This window comes from Asterias rubens, chromosome 1 (assembly GCF_902459465.1).
Source record: "Asterias rubens chromosome 1, eAstRub1.3, whole genome shotgun sequence".
Classification (NCBI taxonomy): domain Eukaryota; kingdom Metazoa; phylum Echinodermata; class Asteroidea; order Forcipulatida; family Asteriidae; genus Asterias; species Asterias rubens.
The window spans coordinates 30,963,920-30,979,353 of NC_047062.1; the positions used below are offsets into that span (position 1 = coordinate 30,963,920).

Consider the following 15,434-nt stretch of genomic DNA (forward strand, 5'->3'; position numbering starts at 1 on the left):
ATTTTCCAATGGAAGTGCCCTTTGCAAAATGAAAATGGCCTTGCCCTTTCAAAAACGAAGTTCCAGGCCTGAGACTCTGTAGTGAAATGGGAGGCTGTTCGGCCATGATGCCTTACATATGAGCACATAGTTCTGTGGTAACATAGTACCAGGGCCCAGTTCCAGGGCCCACATAGTTCCAAGGCCCAATTTTATAGCGCTGCTTAGCAGTCGATTTTGTGCTTACTGTGCAATTTCTATTTCATAGGGCTGCTAACTGTAAGCACACGAAAAGGCATGCTAACCTTCCAGTGCTTACCGCATGAAAAATAAATGACATCACAATGCAAATCCATGGTAAACACGCAATACGGCCGCCCAGTTTTTCTGCTAACCTGTGAAATACGCTAAGGCTGAAGCAAATTTTTCGGCTACGGTTAGCACGCAAATTTGCTTACCATTAAGCAGCGCCGTGAAATTAGGCCAAGGTCATAAAATGAGGCGCAGATTGCGTGCAGTCTGACAGCTACATAATAACCCTCATAGGGTCAGGATTAAGCAGCGCCATGAAATTAGGCCAAGGTCATAAAATGAGGCGCAGATTGCGTGCAGTCTGACAGCTACATAATAACCCTCATAGGGTCAGGATTACTTGATTTTGTTTGTTTCACATAACTGAGAGGAAGTAAGCAGGTAAAAGGCTGGGAAACAGAAACAAGTATTTTGTTTTCATAAAAAAAAAATAGCAGACCAGCTTGGGGCATTATTATATGGGGAACTAATAGTATTATAGTTTTGACGGTGCTTGTTTTAGGTTGGCAGAAAATGTGTGCTTTCTAAAAAACTTAAAGCAACTTTTCAACCAAATTCGGAGAAGTATAATTTGATTGATTTGAAGTCATCAGAAAGGCACCCCAAAACATTCCATTTACTAGTACTATAGCAAAAGTGGTGAGACTTGTTGTAATTTGCGTGCTTTTGGTTCATTTTTTTTAGGGTGGTGCAGTTGGGGGTAGGTTTATTTATTTTTTAATCGTTGACTTGCACAACTTATTAGAGTTTCAATTAAGGGTTTCTGTAAAGATTCTCCTTCAGTGATTGGAGAATTACTGTTAGGTAATGATTGATTTCACTTGTTCTGTTCTTTACTTTAAAGTGTCACACTTAAAAAAATAAAAAGTTAGAAATATGCAAAACCCTTCTACATTGACTGGGGTTTTGGGTGATAGTTAAATTATGCCAGTCTGTAACGTGATGTTCTGAATGCATCTACACAGTACACAGTCAACCCTCCTACTGTTTGACTAGTCATAATCACCCCCTGTGGTTTTGAATGATAGATAACTATGCTAATAGTAGGAGGGTTGATCCTGTGTTGCATGAAGTCTCTGGCCACATGTGATTTATATAGAAACGCCCATCATTTAAATAATTGTTTGAGTTACCGTTTTCCTAATATTCATTTCCAAAAATGTTGCCAGCAAAACACCCGCTGCTAAAACATAGGATTCGAACTGCCTCTAGCCACCAGGCAATCTCGGTGGTCTAGTTGTCATGACTATGGGTGCGTTTGTTTAGCTTCCCTGGGTCGACCCCGGTGTGTGAGGTGTTTTTTTCCCAGGACGAACGTGTGCAGATAATTACCCACGTTCGTCCTGGAAGAAAAAAACGCCACACACCGGGGTCAACCCAGGGAAGCTAAACGAACGCACCCATTGCTCTAGAATTGCAAAGGTTGTGGGTTCAAAACCCCCTCCCGAGTAGTATGCCTGTGATTTTTTCACAGAACTTGGGTAAGTACCGAGTATACAGTGCAAACACACATCGGTGTATATGGGTAAAACAAAATAATAATAAAAATATTCTTTATCCCTGATGCAAATTAACAGTTTGTTTGTTCTTCTGGATAAAAATACACTTCATGCTTCACAGAAATTTGTAATGACTTTTTGAACTTGTATTATAGATATTTATCTCAATTTTGTATGTTCATCAAACTTTTGTAATAATTTTTTCATGAAAGAGTTGTCACCATTTGAGGACCCAGGAACGCCCTGTAATTTAACTAACAATTAATTGTAGTGATTAATTATGATTATTAGTTATTTTATGTTATAAGCATTAGGTGAGTAACTAAAGCAAATGAAAAAAGGAAGGGGAAAAAGGAAAAATAAAAAGTAAAAGTTATGAATTTATTAGGTTTAATGAGATTAAAAACCCTCAACGTTTATCCCTATTAGGGATCACTGATATTATGAATTTGAGGTTAAGTGTCCCTTGTCCCAATTGGTGATCACTGATATTCTTAATTGGCAATCTCTGATATTCTTAATTGGCAGATAAATGTCCCTTATCCCAATTGGGGATCACTGATATTCTTAATTGTCAGATAAATGTTCCTTATCCCAATCGAGGATCACTGATATCTTCATTCTAGGACAAAGTGAATTTGTCTTTATGGGGGGGGGGGGCACTGATATTCTTAAATGGCAGACAAATGTCCCTCATCCCAATTGGGGATTACTGATGATCTTATTTGGCATACAAATTGCCATTACCCCAATTGGTGATCATTGATATTCTTAATTTGTAAGATAAGTGTCCGAACTGGGTTTAAATGATGCCCCTAATGGTGTAGTTTTGTTTAATGCATCACTGACAAGTCAGATTTAATTTCCTTAATTTTTTTTTTTGGAAGTTGGGCACACTGAAGTAAAGTTTGATTGCAACTTGAAGAAATATATGATGCCTTTGATATTTTGTTGTTTTGTGTTTGATAAAAACTAGAAAAAATAAGGGAGACCAGATAGCTCAGTTGGTAGCTAGGTTCATCTCCTGAAAAGAATGCTCTATCGTTTCCTTGAAACTGTTATACATGTACACCACAAACAAACTGTGTAGTGTTACATTGCAAACCATGTGGTGTTGTTACACTGCAAACATTGTGTTTTACACCGCAAATCTTGAGGAGTTTACACTGCAACTAATGTGGGGTTACACCACAAAGCATCCTGTGTTGTACCTTAAACTGTGTGGTGTTACACTGCAAACAATGTTGTGTTTCACCGCAAATCTTGAGGTGTTACACTGTAACCTATGTGGTGTTACACCACAATACATCATGTGTTACATCTCAACTATGTGGTGTTACACTGCAAGCCATGTGCCGTTACACTGCAAGCCATGTGGTGTTACACCGCAATCCATGTGGTGTTACACCGCAAGCCATGTGGTGTTACACCGCAAGCCATGTGGTGTTACACTGCAAGCGATGTGGTGTTTTACTGCAAACCATCCTGTGAGTGATACATTGCAACAATCAGGTGTTACGCCTGAAACTTTGTGGTGTTACACTGCAAATAGTGTGGTGTTACACCACGAATAGTGTGGTATTACACTGCCAACTATGTGTTGTTACACTGCAAATCATTCGGTGTTACACTTCAGACAGGCCAGTGTGACACTGCAAACCATCTGGTGTTACACATGAAACTATGTGGTGTTACACTGCAAACTATATTGACACTCCACTACACATTGCCTCATTACTTAAATCAATTATGCCTCTGACAAATTCCTGAGAAATTTTGTTACAACTTTGCTGTTTCTCCAGCCTTTAGATTTGTCGGAAAATCACAAAATAAATGTTTTAATTAATTGATTGATTGATTGATTAATTGACTGACATTGTTATTTCATAAGTATTGATTTGTTATGGTTTCTGTACTAAATGTACTTCTGTACTTCAAGTTCATTCTATCGAAAACTATATCTTTTGTGTTCATAATAATATGATTTGTGTATTTTCTGTTGCATAATTTAGTGATTGCTTTATTATGTAAATACACAATGAATAAAGGAGTCCTTTGTTTCAGTACACATTTGTTCTTGGTATTCTTTTATTTTTGTCTACTGATTGATTGTTATTCAATATCAACTTTGCCAGCCTGCATTATTATGTGGTTTATTCATGGACATTACATAGTCAACCCTCCTACTATCTGACCATTCATTATCGTCACGATACCAGATGGTACACGCTCAACCCTCCTAATCCACAATGCTGTCAAATGATAGATAAACTATGCTAGTCTGCAATGTGTTGTCATTTTTTGTACTGCATCTTCACTGTACAAGGTCAACCCTCCTACTGTCTGACCATTCAATATAATCCTCAATTCTTTTGAATTTTAGATGAACTACATGTAGTATGCCAGCCTGCAATATTGGTAAATGCATCCTGCATAATTTACAGTCAATTATAAATGCACAGTTGTGCCACCAAGCATAACCAGTGAAGTGAAAAGGGTTTTGAATGGGTCGGTAAACTCACTGGAAATGGTACAAAGAGTAGGAGGGTTAAATACTCAGTTTTACAAATTAAAAACTATGTACCTAAGTTTAAACATTTCATATCCACGCAAAATTTTAATTCTAATTCTTCCTCTTGCATTTCTGGATTGAACAAACTATTTTAAAATTATTTTTAGTAATTTCAAAAAACTTATTCGTAGCCCCCTTTTTAACCACGCCCACTTTGCCGACCCCGGAATCACTCCTTCTTATGTTCATTGTACACAAACAACACTACTTTTTTTCTAACATGGTAAAAGCTTTGAATAGACGACCTTCATAGTTATAGGAAAACATAAAAAACAATAACACTAATAGTCTGGCGCACCATATGAAGAAACTAAAGTGAACAATACAATAATAGAGACGTTTGGGATATATGCCACCTGTTATCGTGCGTATATGACATTGAAAGATTGTCCAGCTGATTGTGGCACCGCCAGTTTTTGGTACATTTTGTTTTCTAAAACCCTTAATATGTTAAATAAAGTAACACTTATACTTTCCAGTGATACTATAGCTGAGTACAGCCATATATTCGGTAAGTTTTTTTGTGTTTTGGGATGTCTTCTTCTTAGAATTTAGACGGTTGTTCAACGTTTGTTATTACAAAAAAAATTAAAAAATTACAATACAATACAAGCATTGCTCTGCATTCACTTTTCAGTCAAAGAATGCTGGCTCCCATTTAATTGAGCAGAAAACATACATTGCCCAGCCCCTCTCTCTGTTCATGTATTTCGATTGGTCATGACCCCTTCTAACACCATTTTTGGTATACTTGTTTATGAAATGGGTGACTGTGTGGGGTTGTCACATTTTAGCCCTTTGTAATTGTAGGTTTGAGAAAGACTCTGTCACTGTGTCTTTATATTATAACCCTGAGTGTTGAAATGTCAGGTTATAAGGTTTATCGCAAATAGCAAAATATCACCGTTAAACCCGCACAAAGATATAGGCGTTGTGTGCACGAGTCGTAGAAACTGCATAGAAACTGCCCCATATTCCTTCCCACAATGCATTGCGTTTCTGAATCGCGATAAACCTTATTAATTGTAACCCTTTTTGTGCATATCTTTCCTTTGGAATATTTTGAACTGGCACAAAGGTCGAGATCAGGAGCTAGTAGCATCAGCAGCTATGATTAAATACTTATTTTTGTATTCATTTCTTGGGTATACTACAAAAAATACAGCAAAGAGAAATTAAAGAGGAAGGAAAAAGACATGAAAGAGGAAGGAAAAAGAACCAGCCAGGAGCCTGGTGGTTTTTCTAAAAGAAAAACAGTTCCTGCCTAGAGGCTCTCCTCTCCAGCTCTCCTAAAGTCTAAAGAGAGAAAATTAAGCATACATGAAATTCCAGGTCTAGGAAATTCATCAAAATAACTTAATTTGTTTCAGTATTTACGTAGTCAGCTTATATCAAGTTTATATTTGTCATTCTAGATCAACCTCTTGACCAATTTTGGTTAATGTGGTGAGACTTTTCCAACAATGGCGTACTACACCCCGATCTCCAATAACACGCATCCCTTTGGACAAGAGGAGGAAGTGTCCAGGCAGCAGCTCTTTGTTGCCTTCTGTAACCATCTCCACCTCGGGCAATGGGAGCTTGTCAGGGCATGCGCCAGAGGACTACTTGAGTTTGGTAACGTGGGGCAAGGAACCACAGAGCCTGATGTGAGGAAAGTACTAGAAGCAGTGGTTGAACATCCATACGATTGCAGGTAAATGAGCAGGCCTGTGTGCTTCGTTCTTGAAAGGGCAAGAACACCAGTGAATTTTCTCCTTGGTAAAGCACACACTATGAGGAATTTGTCAATTTCTTCTGTTTTAGCATTTTAAGGGCACCAAGGAAATGACCAGGGGGCATGGAGGCACTCGCCTTGGTTCCTTAAAGGAAGTGGACACTATTGGTAATTGTCAAAGACTAGCCTTCACAGTTGGTGTATCTCAACATATGCATAAAACAACAAACCTGTGAAAATTTGAGCTCAATTGGTTATCGAACTTGCGAGATAAAAAATGAAAGAAAAAATACCCTTGTCACACGAAGTTGTGTGCGTTCAGATAGTTGATTTCGAGACCTCAAGTTCTAAACTTGAGGTCTCGAAATCAAATTCGTGGAAAATTACTTCTTTCTCAAAAACTATTGCACTTCAGAGGGAGCCATTTCTTACAATGTTTTATACCATCAACCTCTCCCCATTACTTGTGATCAAGAAAGGTTTTACGCTAATAATTATTTTGAGTAATTACCAATAGTGTCCACTGTCTTTAATGAAGTATCAGGCCTGAATGAGGCTGTCTGGAGTTTGAACTTAGCCATGCCCGCTTGCCAAATGGAAACAAGGGCGAGTCAAAACCCATTTTTTGCAGTCCGAAAATAATGGTTTCTTTTTGTACATTTGTACAAGATTGGTGTATGTCAAACATCAGTTATAAACTTAATATGAAAAAGTAAATAAATACAAAATAATGCAGCACATCGAAATCATACAGGAAAAATAGAAATGTACAATTGGAGCTTAATATATCATACATGGAACTTAATATCTCATACCTGTTTTAGGTGTAACTTATAATCTCAAACTGCGTATGACTTTAATATCTTTTACTTGTACGACTTATCATTTATCTTTTACTTGTACGACTTATCATTTACGGCTTAGTTTTTCAAAAAGGAAATTGTTTTTATTTCAGCAGTATGCTCCCGTACATTTGTAAGATTTTCTGATACAAAAGATATTTTGTGACTGAGTCTGCTATTTCAGACTGTGGCATTGACTTCAAAGTGCTGGCAGGAAATCGTTGGGTGGTTTTTAACCGGCGATGTGCATTACACTTCCTGTGGATTGTGTAGGCCTATAGAACAATCAGTGGCCTTCATGTCCATAAATCCAGGGTCCCAAAAATTGAGGTCCATTATAAATATAATCTCAATGAAAATCAGATTAATAAAATATATTATTGCCTAGTCTAAGACCCTTACGCACAGTACCAAATCCTTCTGTATCCAATTGCCAAAGAGCTGGGGCCAGTAGGCCTAAACAACAATTCGCTTATAGATCACAGGTCCTGAAAGGCATTCCTATCTTGTCTAAAGTTCAAACTATTTGGTGTGGATTGACATAGGAAAAGAGTATGTGGGAGGAAGCAGGCCAAAATGCAACCCAAACTCAACTGCCCAGTCAATAGGAATTCTAATGGCCTGGCGTTTCAAACCCTAGCACCTACATGTTGCAGAGTCTTTCTCGACTCTGCTAGGCTTGAAATATCAGACACTTAAAGGCAGTTGACACTATTAGTAATTACTCAAAATAATTATTAGCATGAAACCTTACTTGGTAACGAGTAATGGGGAGAGGTTGATTGTATAAAACATTGTGAGAAACGGCACCCCCTGAAGTGCCATAGTTTCCGAGGAAGAAATAATTTTTCATGAATTTGATTTCGAGACCTCAGATTTAGAGCTTGAGGTCTCGAAATCAACCATCTAAACGCACACACCTTCGTGTGAAAAGGGTGTTTTTCTTTCATTCATATCTCGCAAGTTCGATGACCGATTGAGCTCAAATTTCCACAGGTTTGTTATTTTATGCATATGTTGAGATACACCAACTATGAAGGCTAGTCTTTGACAATTACCAATAGTGTCCACTGCCTTTAAAAGGCAGGGTACAATTTGGTCACTATAAAAACTTACTTGGTGAGGAGCGCCAAAGAGGTCTTGATAGAACAATCATTGTGAGAAACATTGACTTGATTCATCAGGAATGTTTTAAAGGGTCTATGTAACTTTTGTAGGACAAAAAACACAATGTCCACAGATTTACACTAAACTTACACAGTTTGAAAATAATGATAGTAGAAAGCTTCCCTGAAAATATTACGTGCTGAGGTACTGTAGTTTTTGGGAAATGAGTAAAACAATGTAATGAAAATAATTTTTGTCTCATGAGACGAAATATATTTCAATCATTTACATAAGTATTTTCATGACCTTGTTTTACTCATTTCTTAAAAAAACTACAGCACCTCAGTAAGTAAAATTTGAAGGGAAGCTTTCCACTATCATTATCTCCATACCCTGTAAGTTTAATGTAAATCTATGGACATTTTGAAAAGGTACCCAAATCCTTGAAGCCATAAATTATAAAGATCTGAGATCATATCCAATCAATGTGATGTACTCATGGATAGAAATAATTCAGTTTCTTTCAGACACCATGTTTAGTCTGTTGTGTACTGATGCACGAAAATCCTTTTTGTTGGTTGATGAGTTGATGTTATCATTTCTTGGATACCTTTAGAATTACTTGATCAGAGATGTTGTTTATTTTGTGAGTGCCATGAAATTTGCTCATAGCTACACAATTTTACACCGTATTGTTTAATACTGTGTTTTTATGAACCTTTTTTCTTCTTTTTTGTGTGCAATTTGTCTGGTTAGTTTGGCATCTGAGAGTCTCCCATCAGCGTATCACATAGCATGGCTTGCTCAACAAGAACACAGAAACCTTACCACAGACCTAGTGGTAAGTACATACACCACACAGCAACATTCTATGTTGTTTATTTGTTATCATTTTCCCATAAATTTCTCATAAAATCAAGGGGTTCTGCACCACCTTTGTCTTAAAGTCGTAGAGAGAAAAGGAACCAGTAAAGAAAAGACAGTGATTACATTTTTTTGTTTTAAAGGCAGTGGACACTTGTGGTAATTTCTCAAAATAATTATTAGCATAAAAACTTACTTGATAACGAGTGATGAAACGGCTCTCTCTGAAGTGATGTAGTTTTGGGAAAGAAGTAGTTTTCCACGAATTTGATTTGGAGACCTCGGAATTAGATTTTGAGGTCCCAAAATCAAGCATCTGAAAGCACACAACTTAGTGTGACAAGGGTGTTTTTTCTTTCATTATTATCTCACAACTTCAACGACCAATTGAGTTCAAATTTTCACAGGTTTGTTATTTTATGTATACATTGAGATACACCAAGTGAGAAGACTGGTCTTTGACAATTACCAATAGTGTCCAGTGCCTTTAATGATTTAACAAATTTGCATTATCTAGGAGAGACTTCCACACACCCTAAGTGCCTTCATTGAGTTTAGACTTCTTCTCTACAATGTAAGAGACTGCACCTCAGCTGCTGTCATTCAGGTACGTTAGTTTATTTTTACTATTTAGCGGAAAAGATTATTATAACCCGTTCCATGACCTTAAGATGAAAATGAGAGAGCCTTGTTATGAATATATACTTACATATTAGGGAGATTTTAGCTGCAGGTTATGTGAGCAAACACGTGAACGTGAAAGTCAACAAATTGTGTCAATTCTAGGTTTAACCTCTTGTACCTATCACGATAAGTGTTACCTTTTATGTGCACAATCTCTCCTGGTACATGTGGTCTACATTGTGTAGGCTTTATGTGCTATCTGAATGACAAAACAATTATGGTGAAGTATCTTGCTCAAGGATAGTGACATGAACCTCAGACTCGAACCAACAATCTGGTGATCAGAAACTCTAGAGTTAATCTGACGAGTGCTCTGAACCACTCAGTAATGACAGGTCGTATCTTTTGGAGTGTACGGGTAAGATGGTGTTGTCTTAAATTTTTGTTTGATCTTTTCCATAGGATGTTTATAAATTGTATATTCATGTACAAACAATTCACAATGCTGACGGGTTAGGTAACCCTCTCCCAAGGAATCCCCAGGACCTGCTGGTCACAGAGAGACTAAGGACCTTCCTCAAGACAGTCATCCAGCGTGACGCCCATCTCGGCAACTCCATCCTCCATCAACTCAAGCTGCCTGCCTCCTCAAGGCATCATCAGCACAATCAGAGCCTCCAGCAGGTCTACCTCGACTGTATCATGGAAGACGTCTCCATGCTAAGACAGTTGCGAGGAGACGATGTGGCCAAAATCATCGCCAGAATCTACAAGGTTCTCTCACTGTTGGACCCCACAGAGAATATGAAAGATCTCCAAGTGGAGCTACTCTTCCTAAATGTCTTAAATTTAACACGAGCTCCGTACAACCTCCTCAGAATCCCGTCCCTCTACTCTTCACTCCTCGGCCGAGACACCCCGTACCTCATCAAAGAGTTCTGTAGGCTGGAGGGACGAGAGAGAATAGAGGAGCTGAACGGGGAGCTCAGGATCTCTAACTCCAAGTTGGAAGTCCTGTCGCAGGAGTTGAGAATCACCTTGAGGTTGGCTCAGATGGCGGATAGAGAGCTTGCCTGGAAGGAGATGTTCCATTGTGCACTCTTGCGAGAGAGGCACGTGCTGGCTAACGTAGTGGTGAGTGATAAACTCATGTTCTTCTTTTTGGGGATTTGGAGAGAAGATTTTTATCCAAGTCGGTTCCCGCTTTCATAAGGAGACGAGCATTTAAAAATGTATACACAGCGTTTTTTTGATAATCACCTTTTAACCCTTCTTATAGACACATTAAATTTCTTAGTTTCTGGAGACAGCCAGATCATACCTCAGTATGCCTCAAAATTAAATGGGTGACTACATATTGTTTTTGTTTTCATTTCTAGTGGTAGTTCCTTTGCTTTCCTTGGGCCCAATGTCCTAGAGCTACTTTAGCCGCAAATATTTTTCATTTTTTTTTTGCTAAAAGCACAAATTAGCAGAAAAGCAGAACACCTTATTCTGGTAAGCACTATTTGCTCCGCTTAGCTACTTTTTGTGATTTAAGTAGGTTTATGAAATTTGGCCCAAGAGACGAAGTATCACAAAAATTGGTTTGAACTAAGTTGTTATTTATTTCAGGATACAAGCTTGTCGTTCATTCGAGACGGTATGTACGATGAGTTGGTAACCCTCCTATCACCAGATGAGTTTGCACCACTGAAGCCGCTGGTATTACTCCTAGGTTGGAACTACGTCTACAGCTGTGACAGTGCCAATAACCTGTTGGATGCTCTACATGAGCCCAGTAAAGTAAGAACTGGTTTTAACCGGATCAGCAGATTTCCTTTTTTTTCTTTTAAATAGTGCCATAACAACACAGTACTGTTCAAAGTTTGTTGTGCTTATTCAGTTTCCACTTACTGAGTTGCACGTAGGCTTAGATACATGTACGTTTGTTCAACAACCATCAGTTCTTTTTGCAACATCGCTACTCCAAAGAGATTTACATACGGTGCTACAGCAACCCTCACCTGATTATACTCCCACAATGTTTCAAATCCTACTGAAAGACTGTTGTTGATGTGCACGCTTTTTTTCTGCTTGGGTGTGTACACAAAGTTCAGAATGTCTGGAACTGAAACTAAGAATCCCTCAAGCATGAACTTAATGTCTTGTCGGAACGCTAAAGCAAAGTGTTTTGCTGTAGGACACAAGTGCCACGACCGGGACTCAAACCCACACTCTGTTGACCAGAAACATCAGAGCTTGAGTCCAGTGATGTTAACTGCTTGGTCATGACGCGCCACAAAAAGATTCTGTGAAACGCATATCGGTGTTTTTGAGACTACTGTCAGCAGATGTCAATGCTGGAGGCACAATTTATTCTAACCTCCTTCCTAGTTTATAACGCAAAGCGTCAAATCATACTTAGGGGGTCAATTCAAAAGAAACTCACTCTAAGCAAATCCATTGTTTTTGTTTCCTTTCTTTACCACTAGGCCACCATTGTGAACGAGCCACTCCTTGACCAAGCTTGCGGCAAACTGACCCACCAGGTGCAGTTGGTGCAATGGTGTCTGGAGAAAACAAAGTAAGAACAAGTTTTGAATTGAATGAAACCAATGTGTGTTAAAACACACATTGGTTTGCGGGTAATATTTTGAACAGGTAGAAACTATAAATAAATGGTAAACTTGGGGGTACAACCGAGTGTAAATTTCTTTAAGTTGGCTCTAAGCAGAGCCGGATTGGTCTCGATATTTCGAACAGTATGCTCGGCTTACTTCAGATTCTCCTGAAGATGAGCAGAGTATACTGTTTGAAACGTTGGGACCAAACCGACTCTTCTCAGAGCCAACACTCGCCCTACGATTGTACCAGCAAGTTTACTAGTTATTTATAGTTTCTTCCCATTTCTCCGCACCATGCAAAGTTTCAAACAATACCTAATATTTTTAACATCATTTCTGAACTTGACTGCAGGCCCTTGCTAGTTGCCAGCGGTGCAGATCTAGCATTTGATCCTAAAGTGAATGAGATGTTTCACAGTCTGGATTCCCGATCCGTTCTGCACATGCTGGACCACGCCATCAACCTCACCCAGCTCGATACTGCAGAAGTCTTTGACATCCTGAGCAAGAAACCACAACTTGGTAAGAAAAACCGCAACCCTTCAATAGATCTAATAAATAAGTGACAGCTTTATAACCTTTTAGAGACCGTAGCAGCTGCAAGCCACCTTGTTCCTAGTGGTTTATGATTTCGCGGCACCGTTTTTTCTTTCTTTCCTAGAATGCCTGATGATATGATGATAATCTATGATTGCTTTGCTAATAAGGGAATCAATGTGTGGTGAAGAGGTTTTCAACTAGTGGTTTAATCCAAACGAGGCCTGGTTCTTGATAATTTTACCGAGACAAAGTTTTTAAACCGATTCAACACACTTTGATTCCCATTCATAAACACCTTTTTGGTCAAAAAATATCAACACTTTTTGGTCAAAAAGTAAAATAAATGCAAAAATTATATTGTTCAATGATTTCTTTCAACACAACACCCCTCCAGCTATGAAATGGTTAGGCCCTCACGTAAACAACTCCTTATAAGGGAATGCTGTGCGCGTCGCGCGAAGCGCGTGATGTGGCACAGCTGTTTCAGCCATTGCTCTCGACCAATAGGAATGAAGAAACTGTCTTGTAAGCACAGGTACAAGCTCGCGTGTCACGCCCATGTTTCAACACTTTTTACTGGTCATAAACAAAGGTTTATACACACCCACGTGACGTGCTCTCCACCAATAGGAATAGCGACACTGTCTGAGGTATTTATGAATGTTTATTTATGATTGATTTGCTTTGTCTATTTTTCACAATTTTTGTGTACATTTTTTGTATTTATTTCAAAAGTGTAAAGTGCTATGATTATGCTACTTGGAATAACGCTATACGCCTGGTCATTATTATGCCTTTCTCAATAATAACCCCTGGAATTGTGACTTTGAAATATCCAAATATATTGAATATTTTGTCCTAGAGGTTTTAGAGACCACACAGATTGTGCTTTCAAAAGGCGCATCAAGTTAAAAAGCATCTGGCCCCCCCCCCCCCCATCTCGTTCTTTTTTCGCTCCTGTGATTTGTCAAACTTTATGCAGTTTAGATGACCATAAAAAGCATGATTCATTGGAAATGTATTGTGTCAAAATACGTGCATTAGGCCTATTACATGCGCGTACTAATGTAAGTGCCTAACAAGCCCCCCTCGAATGTACTTAACAAGTTTGTTGCTCATAATACTTGTCAATATTGATAACCTTGCCTTTCGATGTTGTGTCTGATTTTTACCTCAGAAACCAAACCTTCCAAGGAAAGTAATAAATCTGGTGGGAAGAGCGTTCATTTTGAAGAGCCACGAGAGATGTCCATCGAACAGGAGAGGGACATTGCCATCTACCGTAGCTTCTTGGCCGTTAAGAACTGCATGACTGCACTCTCAAATAGCACACAGTGTAAGAAACCATCGGTAAGCCCTAAGACGAACAAGCAAGGGGTGTCCAGGGAAGGTTTGGCAGCATCAAAGACTGGTGATGAAGCACAAGGTATCGTGGATGGTACTGCTAGACAGCCTCAACATGCTGCTACTTCCGCTAGCAAGGACAGTTCAGGTTCGGATAGTCGGTGTGCGGATAGCGAACACGTAGACTCATGGGACAGGAGTGTCGTCCAGCACCTCCAGGAAGCCAGGCACCAGCTCTCTCTCCTGTACCCCTTGACGTACAGAGTGGAGATCCTTGAGAATGTCTTCTCTCTGCTCTTTGTACGTAGTGAAGATGCCTTTGTCGGGAAGGCAGTCATGTCTGACAGCGGTGGGGAGGAAGGGCTTGTCGACGAGGAGTGGCAGAACAGAAGTGTCATCAGTATCGAAAGCATCACCCCTAAGAATGAGGATGCTTCCTTTGAACTAGCAGCACAACCGCGTGTTGTTCAGTCAGCGGGTGACGCTAAGGTTCCAAGACTCAATCAAGAAGAGACGATCGTAGAATCAGCAAGCGCTGGTTTCTTAGAAACAATGATGAATGAAGAAAAGAGAGATAGGACAAGCTCCGGATCGATAGTTGCCAAGAGATCCAACACCTCAGAGACGCACAGCCAGCACAGCTTTAACATGGCAGGAGGTGCCATGATTGGTTTCGTGGCTGGCGAAGACATTGTCGATGCGTTGTTGAGTATGCTCAAAGATTGCCTCACCGATCTCTCTGAGGCTAGGTACTCCCTGGCCGGACCTTCTGCATCTGTCGGGATCCTCCAAGAAGCCGGTGGGAGTCTCATGAAGTATATGCACTGCTCTGTATCGACGTCATCCATGGCGCAACGCATCTCTCAGCTGACGCAGCGAATCAACGAAGCGTGGTGGCGCTATCGGCTCGTATCCCAAGCAACGAACTCTCAGAGCGCAGCGCAACGGTCATCTGGTGGCAGTAAGAAGCAGGGAGACAGCAGTAGTGATGAGGGGCTGTACACTTCTGGTTTTCATAGAGAAAAGGAGGACAGTAAAGAGGAGAAGAAGCAGAGCAAGAAAGTGAAGCATCGTCACGACAGTCGCAGCCGCAGTGCTTCAGGTAAAGTTGATTCAATTTCATGCTAGTTTATCAGGTTTTTTTACATCTCATATAATGTTTTTAAAGGTACATCTCATATAGTGTTTTTAAAGGTATTATACAGGACTGGTAGAGCTGACAAATAGTCACAGACGTTGTTCATGTTTTTCAGTGGCTTTTGAGCGCCTGGTGTTAATATGCTCACATTACGGACATCTTTTTACATATTGTACTGTACCACAAACCATCACTGAGCTTCTCTTCCATGAAAGAGACATGCTGTAGTGAATACAGTTTTGAAAACTTTTCGGTTAAAAACATGTTGAATAGCAGTTATCACCATCCCA

General features: G+C 39.5%; 1 protein-coding gene across 1 annotated transcript in view; it reads left to right on the forward strand.

Annotated features, from left to right (window-relative positions):
- The first annotated feature begins 4,814 nt into the window (after positions 1 to 4,814).
- The window catches only part of LOC117289690 (zinc finger FYVE domain-containing protein 26-like), a 42,293-nt gene continuing 31,673 nt past the window's right edge, over positions 4,815 to 15,434 (forward strand). Inside the window, exons 1-9 of the mRNA XM_033770929.1 lie at positions 4,815 to 4,873; positions 5,778 to 6,058; positions 8,785 to 8,869; positions 9,410 to 9,499; positions 9,979 to 10,650; positions 11,131 to 11,301; positions 11,991 to 12,082; positions 12,475 to 12,644; positions 13,840 to 15,108. Of these exons, the coding sequence (XP_033626820.1) occupies positions 5,826 to 6,058; positions 8,785 to 8,869; positions 9,410 to 9,499; positions 9,979 to 10,650; positions 11,131 to 11,301; positions 11,991 to 12,082; positions 12,475 to 12,644; positions 13,840 to 15,108 (2,782 nt within the window). The 5' untranslated portion in view covers positions 4,815 to 4,873; positions 5,778 to 5,825. The remainder of the gene's footprint in view (positions 4,874 to 5,777; positions 6,059 to 8,784; positions 8,870 to 9,409; positions 9,500 to 9,978; positions 10,651 to 11,130; positions 11,302 to 11,990; positions 12,083 to 12,474; positions 12,645 to 13,839; positions 15,109 to 15,434) is intronic.